This window comes from Pan paniscus, chromosome 6 (assembly GCF_029289425.2).
Source record: "Pan paniscus chromosome 6, NHGRI_mPanPan1-v2.0_pri, whole genome shotgun sequence".
Lineage (NCBI taxonomy): Eukaryota > Metazoa > Chordata > Mammalia > Primates > Hominidae > Pan > Pan paniscus.
This window is the reverse complement of record NC_073255.2, coordinates 144,363,162-144,385,649: the sequence shown is the minus strand read 5'-3', so window position 1 is coordinate 144,385,649 and position 22,488 is coordinate 144,363,162. Positions and strand designations below refer to the sequence as shown.

General features: G+C 38.0%; 1 protein-coding gene across 2 annotated transcripts in view; it reads left to right on the top strand.

Annotated features, from left to right (window-relative positions):
* The window catches only part of COG5 (component of oligomeric golgi complex 5), a 362,628-nt gene that overhangs the window by 21,381 nt on the left and 318,759 nt on the right, over nucleotides 1-22,488 (top strand). For both annotated transcript variants that reach the window (XM_003811197.6, XM_055114808.1), the window contains exon 6: nucleotides 15,255-15,375. In XM_003811197.6, the coding sequence (XP_003811245.1) occupies nucleotides 15,255-15,375 (121 nt within the window). The remainder of the gene's footprint in view (nucleotides 1-15,254; nucleotides 15,376-22,488) is intronic.

Sequence of the window (22,488 nt, the reverse complement as noted above, 5' to 3'; positions counted from 1 at the left end):
TATGAGTAATATGGCTGTGAAAACTTTTTTACAAATATATGTTGGCTCATGCTAATACCCCTTTGTGTAAGTTATATCCTGGGAGTGAGATTTCTGGGTTATAGGGTTTCTGATTTTCAACTTTATTAGATAGTGCCAAACTATTTTACCAAATGGTTATACCACATATGCTATCAGTATATGAGAGTTCCTTTTAGTTTGTATCCTTGTCAACACTTAGTGTTGTCAAACTTGTTAGTTTTTGCTAATATTTTAGGTGTGTGGTGATATCTTGTTGTGGTTTTGTTTTTCTAGGAGCTAATTACTAAGGAGATTGAACCTCTTGTAAGTCATCTATTACGTGTGTTTCAGATATTCCTCTGCCTACCCATTTTTTTCTCCTTCTCGCTCTTGTCTGTTGTTGGAGAGAAGTTAAATTTATCTAATTTTTCTTTTATGGTTAGTTCTCTTTTATGAAAAATTCTCACAAGATAACTTTCTCTACCCTGAAGCTATGAAGATATTGTATATTGTCTTCAAAAACACGTATTGTTTTGCCTCATATGTTTAGATCTATAATCTACCTGAAATTGCTTGTAAATTTACTAATCTTTTTAATTAAGTATCTAATCTGCTGTTAATCCCATCCTGTGTGTTTTTATAGTTTTTTTTTTTTTTTTCTTTTTTGAGATGGAGTCTCACTCTGTTGCCCAGGCTGGAGTGCAGTGGCACGATCTCGGCTCACTGCAACCGCGCCTCCTGGGTTCAAGCAATTCTTCTGCCTGAGCCTCCTGAGTAGCTGGGAGTACAGGTGCCTGCCACCATGCCCAGCTAATTTTTGTATTTTTAGTAGAGACGGGATTTCAACATATTGGCCAGGCTGGTCTCGAACTCCTGACCTCGTGATCCGCCCGCCTCAGCCTCCCAAAGTGCTGGGATTACAGGTGTGAGCCACCATCCCCCGCCTATAGTTTTCATCTCTAGTTTATATTTGTGTCTTTTTATATCTTCTCTTTCTGTTATGACATTTATATTTCAATTTCATTTATATAAATACACACACGCATAAATACATATATATATATATATATTTTTTTTTTTTTTGAGACAGGGTCTCACTGTGTTGCTCAGGCTGGAGTGCAGTGGCACGATCTCAACCCACTGCAATCTCTTCCTCCCAGGCCCAAGCTATCCTCCCATCTCAGCCTCCTGAGTAGCTGAGACTATGGGCATGCACCACCACACCCAGCCAATTTTTGTATTTTTTGTAGAGACCGGGTTCTGTCCTGCTGCTCAGGTTGGTCTCGAACTCCTGAGGTCAAGCATTCCACCTGTATTGGCCTCCCAAAGTGCTGGAATTACAAGTATGAGCCACTGTGTCCGGCTGACATTTATGTTTTCATTTACCTTCTTGAACATATACATGTTTATAAATTTTTTTTTTTTTTTTTTCAAGACAGAGTCCCGCTCTGTTGCCCAGGCTGGGGTGCAGTGGCAGGATCTTGGCTCACTGCAACCTCCGCCTCCTGGGTTCAAGTGATTCTCCTGCCTAAGCCTCCTGAGTAGCTGGGATTACAGGCATGTGCCACAACACCTGGCTAATTTTTGTATTTTGAGTAGAGATGGGGTTTTACCATGTTGGCCAGGCTGGTCTCGAACTCTTGACCTCAGGTGATCCGCCTGCCTCAGCCTCCCAAAGTGCTGGGATTATAGGCATGAGCCACCGTGCCCAGCCTATAAAATATATTTTAACATTTAATTCTTTATTATTTCTAGGTTTGTTTTTGTTGATTGACTTTTCTTCTTGTTTCTTGTTATGAGTTTTATGTGTTTTGCTTCTTTACATACCTGGTAATTTTTTATTGGATATTAGAAATGTGTATTTTATGTTTAGGGTTCCTAGATTATTTAAAATTTCTTTTAAATAATGTTGGACTTTTTTCTGGTTCACACTTAAGTTACTTGGAATCAGTTTGATTTTTTTTTTTTATTTAATTTTAATTTTTATTTATTTATTTATTTTTTGAGACAGGGCCTTGCCCTGTCACTTGGGCTGGAGTATAGTGGGGCAGTCTTGACCCACTGTAACCTCCAAGTGCTGGGCTCAAGCAATCTTCCTGCCCCAGCCTCCCAAGTAGCTGGGACTAAAGGCACACACTATCATGCCCAGCTAATTTTTTTTTTTTTTTTTTATTGTAGAGATGGGAGTCTCACCATGTTGCCTAGGCTGATTTCAAACTCCTGGCCTCAAGTGATACTCCTACCTGGCCTCCCAAAATGCTGGGATTGCAGGCATGAGCCACCATTAATCTTTTTGAGATTTAGTTTTAAATCTTTGTTAGTACAGGTCCAGAACAGCCTTTAGCCTAGGGCTAGTTTAGCCCTGTTTACTATTAGGTCTTTCTACTGTTGTTTCAGTGTTTCTTTTCCTGTGCTTCCTCTCACATATGCACAGATTGGTACTCAGAAGACTGGAAGCTATTTTTCTGCTTATCTGCACAACCTCTGTTTTTGCAGCTTCTTTTTCTCCAATTCTCTGCCCATAAACACTAGCTTTTTTGGCTTTCTTGAAATGTAATCTCTACTTCCCAACTTCAGAGAGACTGTCATGCTCTGTTTCCCTTCCCTTCCCTTTGCTGTGGCCTGAAAATTGTCTCCCAGTGGTAATCTGAGACAATTGTTAAGCTCATTTTCTTGTTTCTCTCAAAGATCACAGACCTGTGTTTTCTGTTATCCAATTATTGTCCAATTATTCATTCCTGTTGTTCTAAAATTATTTCGTGTATTTTGTTCAATTTTCTAGTTGTTTAAAATGGAAAAGTAAGTCTGACCCTATTCCATCATTGTTAGAAGTCACACTCATTATTAAAAATTGAGTTATAAGTTACGTACCATAAAATAATCACTTTAACATGTACAGTTTAGGGGTTTTTACTATATTCACAAGATTGCATGTTGTGAATACAATATCTAATTATACTATAATATTATCTAATGCCAGAATATTTTCATTACCCAAAAAAGAAACTCTATGCCCATTAGCAGTTACTCCCTCTATCCACTTCTCTACGCCAAGCTCTCAACTAATCTGCACTAATCTGCAGTCTTCCTTTTTGGATTTCCCTATTCAGGACATTTCATGGAAATTGATCATTCATTATGTAGTATTTGCCTTCTTAATGTAATGTTTTCAAGGTTCATCCATATTGTAGCATATGTCAGTACAGTAAGTTCTTATTTAATGTCATTGATAGGTTCTTGGAAACTGCAACTTTAAGTAAAAGAACATACAGCAGGTCCTTGAATAACATGTCATTTCATTATAACACTGAGGAGGAAAAAACTGGGTTTTATTATACGTTGCTTTGTTGTTGTTGTTTTTTGAGACAGTGTCTTGCTCTGTCATCCAGGCTGGAGTGCAGCCTCTTGAGTAGCTGAGACAACAGGCACGCACCACCATGCCCAGCTAATTTTTTTTTTAATTTTAATTTTTTTTAGACAGTGTCTCTCACTATGTTGCCCAGGCTTGTCTCAAACTTCTGGACTCAAGTGATCCATCTTCCTCAGCCTCCCAAAGTGCTGGGATTACAGGAGTGAGCTGCCTGGTCCATTGTTTTCACTTAAAGTCAAAAGAACCAGTTGATGATGTTTAATGAGGACTTAGGTACTTCTTTACTTATATGGTCAAATAATATATCATTTTATGAATATATCACATTTTGTTTATCCATTCAATTTGTTTATCCTTTCATCAGTTGATGAATATTTGGGTTGTTTCTACTTTTTAACTATTTTTGAGTAGACTGCTAAGAACAAACGTTGCATAAATAATATTTGTGTGTGCTTTTTTTTTTTCAATTCTTGGGTATATACCTGAGAGCATATTATGGTAGGTCATATGCTAACTCTATGTTTAACATTTTGAGGAATGCCAAACTATTTCCAAGGCAACTGGACTGTTTTCCATTATTACCAACAATGTATGAAGATTCTAATTTCTGTACTTTTTTTTAATACTGCCATCTTATTGAAGTGGCATTGTTGTCTTGAGTAAATGGCCGAGTTTTGTTGTCTTACAGCCACACAAAACTAGGACGCAGACACACAAATAGTGATGTTCAGAGTGGAAGTTTAATAGGCGAAAGAAAGAGAAGAGCTCTCTCTGCTGCAGAGAGGGGTCCTGGAGAACTGGGTTGCTGCTTTTATGGTGAAATGCAGTTGAGTTTTATAGATGAGCTTGAGGAGGCAGTGTCTAATTTACATAGGGCATGAAAGATCGGTCAGACCAGGTGTGCTATTTGCCTAAGGTGCAAAAAACTAGTTAGGGCTAGGTGTGCCACTTGCATAGCATGTGAAAAAGCTGGCCGCCCTGCCCTAATCTTTTATTATGCAGATGAGTTCTCTGGCTGGCTGGCGCTGTGTTGCCTGCTTCTTTACTGTACATGTGGTGACAAAGAAAAGCAAAGATGGAGCCTCCATGTTGAACATACCTGGCTTCCAGGTAGCCCTTTTCTATTGACACAGCTGCTGGCATTCACCTGTTCAATTTCCAGCTTGCTTATCTATGTCTGCAGCTCGATTTTTCAGGCTGCTCTTTGTCAGAAAAGAAATGATTTGGGAGCTGCTTTTTGTTAAAAGGGAAATTCTGCCAAGGACTCTGTTGCCCTTATTATCTGCCTAAATAATTTCTATCTCCTGTATCATTATTGGGTATGAAGTAGTATCTCATTGTCATTTTGATTTGCATTTTCCTAATGGCTAATGATATTGAGCATCTTCTGTGGTGCCTTTTGGCCATTTATGTATCTTCCTTGGAGACATGTCTATTCAAATAATCCTTTGCTCTTTTTTTTTTCTTTCTTTTTTTTTAAAATTATACTTTAAGTTCTGGGATACATTTGCAGAATGTGCAGGTTTGTTACATAGGTATACATGTGCCATGGTGGTTTGCTGCACCCATCAACCCATTATCTACATTAGATATTTCTCCTAATGCTATCCCTCCCCCTTGGCCCCACCCCCTGACAGGCCCTGGTGTGTGATATTCCCCTCCCTGTGTCCATGTATTCTCATTGTTCAGCTCCCACTGATGAGTGAGAATATGCAGTGTTTGGTTTTCTCTTCCTGTGTTAGTTTGCTGAGAATGATGGTTTCCAGCTTCATCTTTGTCCCTGCAAAGGACATGAGCTCATTCTTTTTTATGGCTGCATAGTATTCCGTGGTGTATATGTGCCACATTTTCTTTATCCAGTCTAACGTTGATGGACATCTGGGTTGGTTCCAAGTCTTTGCCATTGTGAACAGTGTTGCAGTAAACATACGTGTGTGTGTATCTTTATAGTAGAATGATTTATAATCCTTTGGGTATAGAATGATTTATAATCCTTTGGGTATATACCCAGTAATGGGATTGCTGGTCAAATGGTATTTCTTGTTCTAGATTCTTGAGAAATAGCCTCACAATGGCTGAACTAATTTACACTCCCACCAACAGTGTAAAGTGTATAAGGAAGGGCTCCAGTTTCAGTTTTCTGCATACAGCTAGCCAGTTTTCCCAGCACCATTTATTAAATAGGGAATCCTTTCCCCATTGCTTGTTTTTGTCTGGTTTGTCGAAGATCAGATGGTTGTAGATATGTGGTGTTATTTCTGAGGCCTGTTCCATTGATCTATATTTCTATTCCATTGGTCTATGTATCTGTTTTGGTACCAGTACCATGCTGTTTTGGTTACTGTAGCCTTGCAGTATAGTTTGAAGTCAGGCAGTGTGATGCCTCTAGCTTTGTTCTTTTTGCTTAGGATTGCCTTGGCTATATGGGCTCTTTTTTGGTTCCATATGAAATTTAAAGTAGTTTTTTCTAATTCTGTGAAGAACGTCAATGGTAGCTTGATGGGAATAGTATTGAATCTATAAATTATTTTGGGCAGAATGGCCATTTTCACGATATTGATTCTTCCTATCCATGAGCATGGAATGTTTTTCCATTTGTTCATGTCCTATCTTATTTTCTTGAGCAGTGGTTTGTAGTTCTCCTTGAAGAGGTCCTTCACATCTCTTGTAAGTTGTATTCCTAGATATTTTATTCTCTTTGTAGAAATTGTGAATGGGAGATTGCTCATGATTTGGCTCTCTATTATTGGTGTATAGGAATGCTTGTGATTTTTGCACATTGATTTTGTATCCTGAGACTTCACTGAAGTTGCTTATCAGCTTAAGGAGTTTTTGGGCTGAGACGATGGAGTTTTCTATATATACAATCATGTCATCTGCAAACAGAAATAATTTGATTTCCTCTCTTCCTATTTGAATACCCTTTATTTCTTTCTCTTGCCTGATTGCCCTGGCCAGAACTTCCAATAATATGTTGAATAGGAGTGGTGAGAAAGGGCATCCTTGACTTGTGCCAGTTTTCAAAGGGAATGCTATGGGTTTGTCATAAATAGCTCTCATTATTTTGAGATGTGTTCCATCAATACCTAGTTTATTGAGTGTTTTTAGCATGAAGGGCTGTTGAATTTTGTGGCCTTTTCTGCATCTGTTGAGATAATCATGTGGTTTTTGTCATTGGTTCTGTTTATGTGATGGATTATGTTTATTGATTTGCATATGTTGAACCAGCCTTGCATCCCAGGGATTAAGCCGAGTTGTTCATGGTGGATAAGCTTTTTAATGTGCTGCTGGATTCAGTTTGCCAGTATTTTATTGAGGATTTTCACATCGATGTTCATCAGGGATATTGGCCTGAAATTTTTTTTGTTGTGTCTCTGCCAGATTTTGGTATCAGGGTGATGCTGACCTCATAAAATGAGTTAGGGAGGAGTCTCTCTTTTTCTATTGTTTGGAATAGTTTTAGAAGGAATGGTACCAGCTCCTCTTTGTAACACCTCTAGTAGAATTCAGCTGTTGATCTGTCTGGTCCTGGGCTATTTTTGGTTAGTAGGCTATTAGTGCTTCAATTTCAGAACTTGTTATTGGTCTATTCAGGGATTCAACTTTTATCTGGTTTAGTCTTGGGAGGGTGTATATGTCCAGGAATGTATCCATTTCTTCTAGATTTTCTGGTTTATTTGCATAGAGGTGTTCATGGTATTCTGTGATGGTAGTTTGTATTTCTGTGGGATCAGTGGTGATATCCCCTTTATCATTTTTGATTGTGTCTATTTGATTCTTCTCTTTTCTTCTGTGTTAGTCTGGCTAGTGGTTTATTTTGTTAGTCTTTTCAAAAAACTAGCTCCTGGATTCATTGATTTTTTTTGAAGGGTTTTTCATGTCTCTATCTCCTTCAGTTCTGCTCTTAGTTATTTCTTGTCTTCTGCTAGATTTTGAATTTGTTTGCTCTTGCTTCTCTAGTTCTTTTAATTGTGATGTTAGGGTGTCAATTTTAGATCTTTCCCACTTTCTCCTGTGGGCATTTAGTGCTATAAATTTCCCTCTAAACACTGCTTTAGCTGTGTCCCAGAGATTCTGGTATGTTGTGTCTTTGTTCTCATTGGTTTCAAAGAACTGATTTATTTCTGCCTTAATTTTGTTATTTGCCCAGTAGTCATTCAGGATCAGGTTGTTCAGTTTCTATATAGTTGTGCGGTTTTGAGAGAATTTCTTAATCCTGAGTTTTAGTTTGGTTGCACTGTGGTCTGAGAGACTGTTGGTTATGATTTTCATTCTTTTACATTTCCTGAGGGGTGTTTTACTTCCAATTATGTGGTCAATTTTAGAATAAGTGCTGTGTGGTACTGAGAAGAATGTATATTCTCTTGATTTGGGGTGGAGAGTTCTGTAGATGTCTATTAGGTCTGCTTGGGCCAGAGCTGAGTTCAAGTCCTGAATATCCTTGTTAATTTTCTGTTTCGTTGATCTGACTAATATTGACATTGGGGTGTTAATGTCTCCCACTGTTACTGTCTGGGAGTCTAAATCTCTTTGTAGATCTCTAAGAACTTGGTTATGAATCTGGGTGGTCCTGTATTGGGTGCATATATATTTAGGATAGTTAGCTCTTCTTGTTGCATTGATCCCTTTACCATTATGTAATGGGCTTCTTTGTCTTTTTTGATCTTTGTTGGTTTAAAGTCTAAACAATCAGAGACTAGGATTGCAACCCCCACTTTTTTTTTTTTTTTTGCTTTCCATTTGCTTGGTAAATATTCACCCATCCCTTTATTTTCAGCCTATATGTGTCTTTACACATGAGATGGGTCTCCTGAATTCATCACATGAATGGGTCTTAACTCTATCCAATTTGCCAGTCTGTGCCTTTTAATTGGAGCATTTAACCCATTTAAATTTAGGATTAATATTGTTATGTGTGAATTTTATCCTGTCATTATGATGCTAACTTGTTATTTTGCTCATTAGTTGATGCAGATTCTTCATAGTGTTGATGGTCTTTAACTTTTGGTTTGTTTTTGCAGTGGCTGGTACCAGTTTTTCCTTTTGATATTTAGTGCTTCCTTCAGGAGCTCTTGTAAGGCAAGCCTGGTGGTGATAAAATCTCTCATCATCTGCTTGTCTGTAAAGGATTTTATTTCTACTTTGCTTATGATGCTTAGTTTGGCTGGATATGAAATTCTGGGTTGAAAATTCTTTTCTTTAAGAATGTTAAGTATTGGCTGCTACTCTCTTCTGGCTTGTAGGGTTTCTACAGAGAGATCTGCTGTTAGTCTGATGGGCTTCCCTTTGTGGGTAACCTGACCTTTCTCTTGGGCTGCTCTTAACATTTTTTCTTTCATTTCAACCTTGGTGAATCTGATGATTATGTGTCTTGGGGTTGTTCTTCTTGAGGAGTATCTTAGTGGTCTTCTCTGTATTTCCTGAATTTGAATGTTGGCCTGTCTTGCTAGGTTGGGGAAGTTCTCCTGGATAATATCTTGAAGTGTGTTTTCCAACTTGGTTCCGTTCTCCCCATCACTTTCGGGTACAGCAATCAAGTGTAGGTTTGGTCTTTTCACATAGTCCTGTATTTCTTGGAGGCTTTGTTTGTTCTCTTTCATTCTTTTTTCTCTGATCTTTTCTTCATGCTTTATTTCATTAAGTTGATCGTCAGTCTCTGATATCCTTTCTTCCAATTGATCTATTTGGCTATTGATACTTATGTATGCTTCACGAAGTTCTCCTGCTGTTTTTCAGCTCAATCAGGTCATTTATGTTCTTTAAACTGGTTATTCTAGTTAGCAATTCCTCTAACCTTTTTTTCAAAGCTGTTAGCTTCCTTGCATTGGGTTAGAACATGCTCCTGTAGCTTGGAGGAGTTTGTTATTACCCACCTTCTGAAGTCTCCTTCTGTCAATTTGTCAAACTGATTCCCCATCCACTTTTGTTCCCTTGCTGGTGAGGCGTTGTGATCCTTTGGAGGAGAAGAGGTATTCTGGTTTTTGGCATTTTCATCCTTTTTGTGCTGGTTTTTCCTCATCTTCGTGGATTTATCTACCTTTTGGTCTTTGCTGTTGGTGACCTTTGGATGGAGTTTTTGCATGATGTTGGTGTTGATGCTGTTGATTTCAGTTTATTAGTTTTTCTTCTAACAGTCAGGCCCCTCTGCTGCAGGTCTGCTGGAGTTTGCTGCGGGTCCACTCCAGACCCTGTGTCCTTGAGTATCACCAGTGGAGGCTGCAGAACAGCAAAGACTGACTAGAAAAAAATCACCGTGAGACTAGTGTTAAGCATGAGAACTAGTATTAAATGAAAGTTATAAAGAATACTGTAATGACTATATGTTTTGGCAAAGAAATATAATTCAGCTGTAAAAAACAGTGGGAAGAGCATATGCAAACAATTTTAAAAACTATTTTCTGCCATCATACTTTTGACTGTAGTGTTTGTTTTGTTGCTCAGGTATTTTCTGTGTATTGTGCAGCAGAGCAAATGAATAATTATACATTATTCTAATTTTGTTATCTCCTGTGTCCTTGAGAGCTAGGAATCTTAATGTGGAAGAAATTATATACTGTTTATATTTATATAGATGTAAGAAGGCTAAATCCGCTACTTCTGATTTTTAATTAGAAGTATCAGTATGAACTTGAGATACTTTAATGTTATTTAAAAATAGTATATACCTTATATTTGTGTGTATATATATATTTGTGCATATGTATATGTATGTTAATCTGAGAATGTTTTATGTGTATTATGGCATAAATCAAATGAATATTTATGTGATATTTTAATGCTGGCATTTCCTTGCTATGTCTATGGAAAAGTCCCAGAAATGAACAAACCTAGTTCTGTGAATGTGGTCTTGAAATGCTGTTTTCTGCCTGGGCGCAGTGGCCCATTCCTATAATCCCAGCACTTTGGGAGGCCAAGGCAGGTGGATCACATGAGGTCAGGAGTTCGAGATCAGCCTGGCCAAGATGGTGAAACCCCATCTCTATTAAAAATACAAAAATTAGTCAGGCATGGTGGTGGGCACATGTAATCCCAGCTACTCAGGAGGCTGAGGCAGGAGAATCGCTTGAACCCTGGAGGGGGAGGTTGCAGTAAGCCAAGGTTGTGCCATTGTACTCTAGCCTGGGCGACAAAAGCGAAACTGTCTCAAAAAAAAAAAAAAGTAATGCTGTTTTCTACTAAAAGAAACCAGGGCTTCTTTGAGAAATCTTTGATTCCAGGTCTTGGGCATGAAATGTATAAAATGATTCTGGAACATTTTTATACCAGATACCAAGGAGGCTATCAACGACTGCTCGGTTCATGACAAAGGAACTCAGGAACTGACTTGAATAGGCTTTGGGTGACCAGCTATTTTAGTTTTACTACTGAAAGTCCTAAAACTTGGGAAACTTCTCAGTCTCAGGCAAAGTGGTACAGTTAATCACTCTCAGAGGCTTCTGCTGGCCGAAATGGAACACTTTGAGCATCAATAAGGATAAGAGCCATGATGGGTTGGGCATCCCTTATTATGTTTAAATCCATTTCATAAAGATATCAAAAAAAAAAAAAAAAAAAACCCCAGAACACCCACCTCCCCCCCGCCCCCACCGACTAATTTTTCATTATTGGTGAATATTAGGAAATTATTCCTTCATTTTGAAAACTAATAAGGGAAAGATTAAGTATTTATTTTTAGTTTTCAGTATGAACAATACTCCTAGGTAAACAAATAGTCAATGAGGTAAAGTTTATTTTTATAGAGAAATTTCATATGCTTGTAAATAAAGACAAAATGACAGAATTGGATTATTACTATTTTGCAGTCACTTATGTTTCAGTGGATTTTGACATTGAATATCAGTGGCTGATACTCAACACAAAAAGAGAGAAAATCATACATCTCTTAAAATATACCACCCTCTAATGTTTAATCTTGCCAAAAATACTAAACTTAAATCTGATGAAGCTGCCCACATCCAACTACTAATTTACAGGTAATATAGAAGATAGAGGAACTTGTTAAACTGCATCAAGGGAATACAGTCAACAAAACCCAGTCTGTGGGAAACTTTAGGACAGATGATCCAATATATTCAACAAATTGCAATGAAAAAAAGAGAAGGTGAGGGAACAGATTAAAAACAAGAAAAATTAAACCATAGCACTTAGGTATTTGTACTTCAGTAATAAAAAAAATAAAAGTAAGGAAGTGATTAATGTAAAAGAGTAGTGGTTTCTCTTGGTTGGCATGAAGGGTAATGGCATTGGGAGGGAGTAAATGAGGGCTTCTGTGGTGGCTCACATGATCCTGTCTCCTGATCTGTGTGTTGCTTCTAAGTTCCTTTAGCTGTGTATCTCTGAGTGTGGTTTTCCATGCTTGTGTTATTTAATAGTAAAAGTCTAAAATAAAAAAACAGGGAGGGAAAGGAAATTGATTGGAGGGGAGGCAGCTATATTGGGAAATGGTGAGAACTGATGCCTTATAGATCAACTTATAATAGCTTAGACTTATTAACTAAGGATTTTATTAAATGGTATTCCCAGAAGATTCAACATAATCTGTAAGTAGAGAGCCATTAAAGTTTACTAAAAAGGGGGTTGGAGTGCTGAAAACTGTGTTTTTTTTTTTTTTTTGAGATGGAGTTTCGCTCTTGTTGCCCAGGCTGGAGTGCAATATCACAATCTCGGCTCATTGCAACCTCCGCCTCCCGGGTTCAAGCGATTCTTCTGCCTCAGCCTCCCAAGTAGTTGGGATTACAGGCATATGCCACCACACCCAGCTAATTTTGTATTTTTAGTAGAAATGGGGTTTCTCCATGTTGGTCAGGCTGGTCTCGAACTCTCGACCTAAGGTGATCCGCCCGCCTTGGCCTCCCAAAGTGATGGGATTACAGGCATGAGCCACTGCGTCTCGCCCAAAAACTGCATTTTTAAGAAGATAAATCTGGCTGGGTGGATTTCAATGAGAGACTTGAAAGCTAGCCGAGAAACCACTATGTAAAGGTAATGGTGATAAAGATGTGGATTAGGGTGATGCTTGTAGGAATAGAGGTAAAATAACAACTTTTGTTTTATGCAGTAGGATAGTTGGTAAGACTTGGTGACAGATTAAGTATGGTTGCTAAAAATAAAAACAGTAGAAATAAAGATTGCATGTTTTGAGAGCATACCCTTTGTTGGGTAGGATTAGGGAATTCTGGATGACAATCTTAGAGTAAGAGCTTAATTTCTTCTTACGATGTATTTAAAATCTCAGAGGAATGAGATTTTACGTTCCAAATTGTTTATCTAAAAATGTCAGTTCTAACAGGGAAGGTGCTGATAATGTTTCCAGTGCAAGATATCCAAGTTACTGGTGTCGAATCCGTACAGGTCTGCAGCAACCTCAATTCTTGCCTCCTCAGAAGAAAGAATTCGACTGAGGGGCATAAGGCAGAAAAAGAGACCAAGGTACATTTCAGAGCAGGAATGGAAGTTTATTTAAAAAGGCTTTAGAACAGGAAAGAAAGAAAGGAAAGTACGCTTGGAAGAGTCCCACGTGGGCACTGAGGTCAGGTGCAGTGTTTAACCTTGATCCGAGGACTTTATAGCCTGGCTCCTTTCCCAAGATTCTTCCCTTAGGGTGGGCTGCCCACATGTCCAGTGCCCTCCTTACCCTTAAGAGGTGAGCACAGGCAGTGTGTTTAGGAATTTCTATGCATGCTCACCTGAGGCTTTCTTCCTTTTTCAGGTGGAGTGCCCCCGGAAGGTCATACTCCACCATTTTGTGTCTTAAAGCACATGCCCTGGAAGTTGCTTCTCCCTGGCATTTGCATTCAATTAACACTTTAATGCACCAGGCGTGGACCATCAGGAAATGTCCTCTCCCTGGCACTGACTGCCAATTTATCAGTTTTAGAGAGGCAATGTGATAACTTCCAAATCATCAACCGACGTTCCTAGTGGGTGGGGCAATAGCCCTCTCCTGCCCCACTCTTGACTGTCTAACTACCTGCAACAATAACAGTGATTGTTTTTGTTAAATGCATACTTGGGACAGAGATACGAGGGTGACTTTTCAATGTTATTTCTTTTTATTTCTTGAATTTTGAATCATGTGCTTGTATTATCTATTCAGAAAACGGATAATATTTAATTAAAAGATAAAGATGCCCCAATTGTCAATTTCCATGGGAAAAATTCTCCTTTGGCATTCCTTTTTTTTTTTTTTTTTTTTAATTTAAGTATTTCCGATTAGTTTCTCTGAAAAGCAGTCAGGTAAACATGTTTAATACTTGATTGGCTTTGACTTACATGTGTTTGTAAATATATGTTTGTTTTATGTTTGAGTATGGTGTATGCATACATACGGTGTATTGCTTGTGAGTGCATGGGTGTGGCTGTGTGTGGCTCTGGTGTATGTATTTATTTCACCCATAAAAGAATGTTTATACCTGGAGGTTCAGGGACCCTGGCTTCTCAGAGCTTTTAATTCTTATTGCCACCATGTAGGATTTTTCTCCTTAAACAGGGGAGATGTCCTTGCTTCTCAGTTAGCCTTGGGGCCATTCAAAAATGGTTGTGATGCAGCAGTATGGAATGTCTCTCTTTCCTTTGTAATCACTACTGAGGCTGAAGATCACTACATGTTGGTTATTCAGTATGTCACCCTCTACCACACTCTCCCTCATGCAACTGCTGTGAATCCAGCTTCTGTAATAAAGTGTCCTAAAATACATGAACCTTTATTTCTTATCTCAGCCTTTTGATAGCTAAAGACCTAGTATTAGATCTGGGAAAAGGAATAGGAAGTGTGTGAAATAGTTTTGTTGTTTATGTGCTTTCTCTTTTATAATTTATTAGTGATTAAAAATCACCACGCATGGTGGCTCACACCTGTAATCCTAGCACTTTGGGAGTCTGAGGTGGGAGGTTCACCTGAGCCCAGTAGTTTGAGAGCAGCCTGGGCAACATGGCAAAACCTCATCTCCACAAAAAATACAATTAGCCAGGCATGGTGGCACACGCCTGTAGTCCCAGCTTGTTGGGAGCCTGAGGCAGAAGGATCGCTTGAGCCCAGGAGGTAGAGGTTGCAGTGAGGTGTGATCATGCCACTGCACTCCAGTTTGGGCAACTGAGCGAGACCCTGTTCTCAAAAAAAAAAAAAAAAAAAAAAAAAAAAAAAAAAGATTAGGAAAATAATGAAATTGAGAGAAGTTTTAAGACTACTCCTGCAGGATATAGGAAAGAGAAGCTGGGACTGAAAATAACAGGAGGCAGTAGTAGGAAGCTGAGCAACCTAGCATAGTGATTGTCAATTTTGGCTGCACATTGGTACCACCTGGGAATATTAAAAACATGAAAACATAACTCATGCTTGGTTCTAACCCATAGAAATGCTGTTTTAATTGGTCAGGGCTGTGGCCTGGGCATTGGAACATTTTCAGTCTACCCACTTGAATTTGTAATCAAGACTGAGAACCACTGGCCTAGAGAAGAAAGCTGGTTTAGGACTGAAAGAATCCTTGGGTCTCACAGTGCCTCAATTCCAAGTTCTCTCCACTTGGGATGAATTGGAGTTTATTGTAAAATGTAAATATAGTACTTCCGTGTGTTCCCTAGGACATTTGATGCTTTTTAAGACTTGCGATTATTTAGGTTTGTGGTTGGTGGGAAACAAAAAAAGCATGAGTGAATCTTTAGCATCTGGAAAGAATGGGTAGATTCACATATTAAGCACAATGTGAGCCACTGTTTTTTTTTTTTTAATTTAAGTTCCGGGATATATGTGCAGGTTTGTTACATAGGTAAACATGTGCCATGGTGGTTTGCTGCACCTATCAACCCACTGTGCTTGTTATTACTATTTATTAATAGTAATAAAACTTCATGGATCAACTAACTTAACATTGTGATGTTTGCACAGGTTGCCTGTGATTTGCTTCGGAGGATTATTCGTATCTTGAATCTCAGTAAGAGACTCCAAGGACAACTGCAAGGGGGAAGTAGAGAGATAACAAAAGCTGCTCAGAGTCTCAATGAACTTGGTAAGTTTTTTTTTTTTTTTTAATAAAAAGTTAGTAGAGATTTAAATATTTTTAAGTCACTTGATTGGTTGACTTTTGTTATCACCATTAGCAAGTACTATTAAACAAATTTTTAAATAATTGGCTGTATACAATATTGTAACACTTCTCAGAATGAGTAAGTACAAGTAGTTGATTTCACTGAAATGCTATTTATTTTAATTATATAGTAAAATTGTCCTTTTTCATATACAGGTCTGTGAATTTTAATACATATACAGATTTATGTAAGCACTATTACAGTCATGATACAGAACAATTCCATCACTCCCCCAGCTTCCCTCATTATCCCTTCACGATGATGCCTACCCGCTTCTGCTAGTCCTGACAGCCACTGATCTTTTCTCCATCATTGTAGTTTTGTCTTTTTGAGAATGACACATAAATGGAATTACAAAGTAGGTGACCTTTTGAGGCTGTCTTCTTGTACTCAAAATAATACCTTTGAGATTTATTCAAGTTTTGGGGTGTACTAATAGTTTGTTACTTTGTGTTTGATTGAATACCATTGTATGAGTAGCCTGCAGTTTGTTTATTGATTCACTGATTGAAGGACATTTGTGTTGTTTCCAGTTTTTGGTGATTATGAATAGGTGTACAGGTCTTTATGTGAAGTTTTCTTTTCTCTAGGAAATATTCTAGAGAAATGCTGTTTTTAACATGACAAATCCCATGCTGATACTATGCCTAGAAGATTTTAAAAATTTATTTCTTTGTTCATTCTTTTCTCAGACATTTATTGCAGGACCTTGACAGTCAAGAGTTTAATGTTCATGGTTTTGACTATTAACCAGCTGCAAAGTCCATGATGCAGCAGTTCATAATTTTTCAGGCAAAATTTTGAATAGCTAGTGAGTGCACATAGAACTGCCCAACACTTTTAATGTGGCTTGGTGGTTTTCTTCTTTTCACTGGGTACCCACTTATTTTTCTGAAGTGGATATATGTAGTGGCATTTGTACTTTGTAGGCTCAGAAGTCTTTAATTATATCCATTTCAGATATCAAGAGTCTGCTTATTCTTGTTATTGTGCTTTGAAAGCAGTTATGCCAAAATAGTATCAGAGAAATGTACATTACATGTTCTTTCTGAATTTTCCTGTCTTTGATTTTTTGATTATATAGTCATGCTATGCTGTAATGCTTATTCCATATTTTTTGTTAATCAAGGAAATCCTTCACAAATAATGCTTCAACAGCATTGCAATTGTATACTGCTGAAATATAGGTTTTGCTTAGGAAAATCATTGGGAATATCTCTAACTTGTGATTTAGTAGGCTTGGAAAATGTCATATAAAAAGTTGAACTTTTAAGCTGGGTGTGGTGGCTGGTACCTGGAGGCCCAGTTATTTGGGAGGTGGAGGCAGGCAGAATTGCTTGAGGCCAGGAGTTTGAGACCAGCCTGGGTGAACAGAACAGATCTCCTCTTGGCTCTAAAAAGTAAAAATTGAGAAGTAAAGAAAATTAAAACAAAATAAAAGTTGAGCATCATAGCATGTGCCTGCTGTCTCAACTACTTGGGAAACTGAGATGGGAGGATCACTCGAGCCCACAAGTTAGAGGCTGCAGTGAGCTGTTATTGCACCACTGTTCTCCACCCTGGGTGACAGAGCAAGATCTTGACTCTTTAAAAAAAAAAAAAAAGTTAACTTTAAACAGTGAGTAATGCTTGTGTGTTGTTTTCACAGTATTATCTAAACATAGAAGGGTAAAAATCCAAGTATCAGCCACTGTTTTGCTCTATCACATTTAATATCTGTGCACCAACAATAGTTTGTAGGATTATGGAATCATTAAACATAGATGCATATTATTCCAAGGCTTATTATGGATGTTTGTCATCACTGACACTCCTTCAATATTAAAAAAGTGCTAAATTTTGATTGGATTATGATTATAATTTCTTCTATAGTTGACAGATTCTGTAATACAAATGGTCATGTCTTCGAAAAAAAAAAAACAAAAACAGGCACAGCCGGGCACGGTGGCTCACGCCTGTAATCCCAGCACTTTGGGAGGCTGAGGCGGGTGGATCATGAGGTCAAGAGATCGAGACCATCCTGGCCAACATGGTGAAACCCCGTCTCTACTAAAAATACAAAAATTAGCTGGGCGTGGTGGTGTGTGCCTGTAATTCCAGCTACTCAGGAGGCTGAGGTAGGAGAATCACTTGAACCCAGGAGGCGGAGGTTGCAGTGAGCCGAGATCCTGCAACTGCACTCCAGCCTGGTGACAGAGCGAGACTCTGTCAAACAAACAAACAAACAAAAAAACCCCACAAAAAAACAGGCACAAGTATTGATCATAATGTTCTGAGTTAGTATAATGCAGTGTAAAACCATTATCCTTCCAATGCGCTGTTGGCTTTACCTAAAGTTTTTATAAAGATTGTTAAAAAGTTTTTGAGAAAATATAGTTCATGGTGGAATGATCTCAAAGTGGATTGTGTTAATCTAATTTTTAAAAGCTTTGCAGATGATGTGTGACTTAATATTTGCAAAGACATCATGTCTTTTTTATTCACCACTGTAGTTCAGTCTTGACCAGTCCTGGCATTTATAATAAGGAGAAGCCAAGGAAAAATAAGTTGCTACATTTGGAATTAATATTTGAGTAAAAGTAATAATTTTGCAGTCACTATTACAGTTATACACATGTACACTAAATGACACTTCTGTGATTGGAACTTCTCTAAAATTGTCAGTGTCTTTATCAGTGTGGTTCTGTTTTTCATTAGAAAGCATTAGAAAGAATAAAATAATGAAGAGTAACAGTGTTTATACCATAGACCCTTGAAATTAACTTAAAAGCAATGTTTCAAACTTGAAAGGTTTGAGGCTTGATTTGGGACACCCAGATGAAATACATTGTTGTCTGGAAATTAAGTATATTCTATGAGACTGGGATGTGGAGTGACTACTAGTGGATACAGATTTGTTTTTAGGGTGATGAAAATGTTCTGGAATTAGATAGTCGTGACTTTTGTGCCACCTTGTCAGTGTACTAAAAACCACTGCATTGTACACTTTGAAAGGGAGAGTTTTATGTTCCGTAAATTTGAAATTCGTCAGTGTTGTGTGTATTAATACCTTTGCTTTTTTATTATGGACTAGTATTCCATTGATACATCATAGTTGGTTTATCCATTTACATGCTGATGGACAGTTGGGTTGTTCCTAATTTTTTTAATATTACAAATTAAGCTGCTATGAACATTCATGTACAAGTCTTTGTAGGAACATATCCTTTCATTTCTCTTGGATAAATACCTAGGATTGGAATGTCTAGATCATATGGTAGGTATATGTTTAGCTTTTTAAAAAATTGCCAAGATTATTTTTCAAAGTTGTTGTAATGTTTACATTCTTTTTTTTTTTTCTTTTTGAGACAAAGTTTTGCTGTTGTTGCCCAGGCTAGAGCACAATGGCGCAATCTCGGCTCACTGCAACCTCCGCCTCCCGGGTTTAAGCAATTCTCCTGCCTCAGCCTCCTGAGTAGCTGGAATTACAGGCGCCCGCCACCATGCCCGGCTAATTTTTGTATATTTAGTAGAGACGGGGTTTCACCATGTTGACCAGGCTGGTCTTGAACTTCTGACCTCAGGTGATCCACCCTTCTCGGCCTCCCAAAGTGCTGGGATTACAGGCGTGAACCACCGCGCCCAGCCAATGTTTACATTCTTACCAGTAGTATTTGAAAGTTCTACTTCCCCCTACAACCATGCCAACACATGTTACACTGTCTTAATTTTAGTCATTCTAATAGGTATGTCGTGGTATCTTGTTTTGAGTTTTCAAAAAAAGCTGTAGTTAATAAAAGAGTTGAGTAAGGTTTCAATATACTAGATAAATATACAAAAAATTAATTGTATTTCTGTATACTCCTAGCAACAAGCAATTGGAAATTGAAATTCAAAAATACCACTTATAACAGCATAAAAATATGACAGACTTAAGGATAAGTCTAACAAAAGATGTGTAAAACCTGTACACTGAAAACTACAAAATATTGTTGAGAACAAAGAAGACCTAAATCAATCAATCAGTCAATGTTGTTCATCAGTTGGAAGACTTAATATTGTTTATTAAGATGTATGTTCTTCCCAACTTTATCTATGAATTCAACAGAATTTCAGTTTAAATTCCAGGGGGGCTTTTAGAAATTGATAAGCTGATTTTAAAATTCATATAGAAATTCAGAGGATCTTGAATAGCTAGAATAACTTTTAAGAGAAAACAGAGTTGGGGGAATAACCCTACCTGATTTGAAGACTTATTACAAAGACTCCTTAAAGTAATCAAGACATAAAGATCAATGGAACAGAGATCTCAGAAATAGACCCACATATATATGAACAACTGATTTTTGACACATTTAGTAGAGAAAAAATAGTCTTTTCAACAGATGGTGCAGGAACAATTGGATCTCAATATGCAAAACAGTGAACTTGTATCCATACTTCATTTCACATAAAAATATTAACTCAGAATGAATTCGTGTCCTAAATGTAAAATCTAAAACTACAGAACTTAAAGTAGGAGACTCAGAAGATTTTTTTATTTTTATTTTTATTTTTTTCTTTTCTTCTTTTCTTAAATTTTTAATTTTACTTTAAGTTCCGGGATACATGTGCAGAAAATGCAGGTTTGTTACATAGTTATACATGCGCCATGGTGGTTTGCTGCACCTATCAACCTGTCATCTAGGTTTTGTTGTTGTTGTTGTTTTTTGAGACGGAGTTTCACTCTCGTTGCACAGGCTGGAGTGCAGTGGCGCCATCTCCGCTCACCGCAACCTCCGCCTCCTGGGTTCAAGCGACTCTCTTGCCTCAGCCTGCTGAGTAGCCGGGATTACAGGCATTCACCACCACGCCTGGCTAATTTTGTATTTTTAGTAGAGACAGGGCTTCTCCATGTTGGTCAGGCTGATCTTGAACTCCTGACTTCAGGTGATCTGCCCGCCTCGGCCTCCCAAAGTGCTGGGATTACAGGCGTGAGCCACTGCGCCTGGCCTAGGTTTTAAGCCTCACATGCATTAGTTATTTATCCTAATGCTCTCTCTCCCCTGCCCCCTGACAGTCCTTGGTGTGTGTTGTTCCCCTCCCTGTGTCCAAGTGTTCTCATTGTTCAACTCCCATTTACGAGTGAGAACGTGCAGTGTTTGGTTTTCTATTCCTATGCTAGTTTGCTGAGGATGAAGGCTTCCAGCTTCATCCATGTCCCTGCCAAGGACATGATTTCATTTTTTTTTATGGCTGCATAGTGTGTGTAGCACATTTTCTTTATCCAATCTATCGTTGATGGACATTTGCGTTGGTTTCATGTCTTTGCTATTGTAAATAGTGCTGCAGTAAACATACATGTGCATGTGTCTTTACAGTAGAATGATTTATATTCCTTTGGGTATATCCCAGTATTGGGATTGCTGGGTCAAATGGTATTTCTGGTTCTAGATACTTGAGGAATCGCCACACTTTCTTCCACAACTGTTGAACTAATTTACATTCCCACCAACAGTGTAAAAGCATTCCTATTTCTCCACAGCCTCGTCAGCATCTATTGTTTCTTGACTTTTTAGTAATTGCCATTGGCGTGAGATGGTATCTCATTATGGTTTTGATTTGCATTTCTGTAATGGTCAGTGATGTTAAGCTTTTTAAAATGTTTGTTGGCTGCATAAGTGTCGTCTTTTGAGAAGAGTCTATTCATATCCTTTGCCCACTTTGTGATTTTTTGTTTGTTTCCTTGTAAATTTGTGTAAGTTCCTTGTAGATGCTGGATATTAGACATTTGTCAGATGGGTAGATTGCAAAATCTTTCTTCCATCCTGTAGGTTGCCTGTTCGGTCTGATGATAGTTTCTTTTGCTGTGCAGAAGCTCTTTAGTTTAATTAGATACCATTTATCAATTTTTGTTTTTGTTGCATTTGCTTTTGGCGTTTTCATCATGAAATCTTTGCCCATGCCCATGCCCTGAATGGTCTTGTCTATGTTTTCATCTAGCGTTTTTATAGTTTTGGGTTTTACATTTAAGTCTTTAATCTATCTTGAGTTAATTTTTGAATAAGGTATAAGGAAGGAGTCCAGTTTCAGTTTTCTGCATACGGCTAGCCAGTTTTCCCAGCACCATTTATTAAATAGGGAATCTTTTCCCCATTGCTTGTTTTTGTCCAATTTGTTGAAGATCAGCTGGTTGTACAGCTGGTGTAGTGTTATTTCTGAGGTCTCTGTTCTGTTTCATTAGTTACATATCTCTTTTGGTACCAGGACCATGCTGTTTTGGTTACTGTAGCCTTGTAGTATAGTTTGAAGTCAGATCTCCTGATGCCTCCAGTTTTGTTCCTTTTGCTTAGGATTGTCTTGGCTATATGAGCTCTTTTTTGGTTCCATATGAAATTTAAAGTAGTTTTTTCTAACTCTGTGAAGAATGTTAATGGTAGTTTGATAGGAATAGCATTGAATCTATAAATTACTTTGGATAGTATGGCCATTTTCACAGTATTGATTCTTCCTATCCATGAGCATGGAATGTTTTCTTATTAGTTTGTGTCTTCTCTTATTGCCTTGAGCTGTAGTTTGTAGTTCTCCTTGAAGAGGTCCTTCACTTCCCTTAGTAGCTGTGTTCCTAGATATTTTATTCTCTTTGTAGCAGTTGTGAGTGGGAGTTCATTCATGATTGGGCTCTCTGCTTGTCTGTTGTTGGTGTATAGGAATGCTTGTGATTTTTGCACATTGATTTTGTATCCTGAGACTTCACTGAAGTTGCTTATCAATTTAAGGAGTTTTTGGGCTGAGACGATGGGGTTTTCTAAATATACAGTTATGTCATCTGGAAACAGACAATTTGACTTCCTCTCTTCCTATTTGAATACGCTTTATTTCCTTCTGTTGCCTGCTTGCCCTGGCCAGAACTTCCAATGCTATGTTGAATAGGAGAGGTGAGAGAGGGCATCCTTGTCTTGTGCCTGTTTTCAAAGGGAATGCTTCCAGCTTTTGCCCATTTAGTATGATATTGGCTATGGGTTTGTCATAAATAGCTCTCATTATTTTGAGATATGTTCCATCAGTACCTAGTT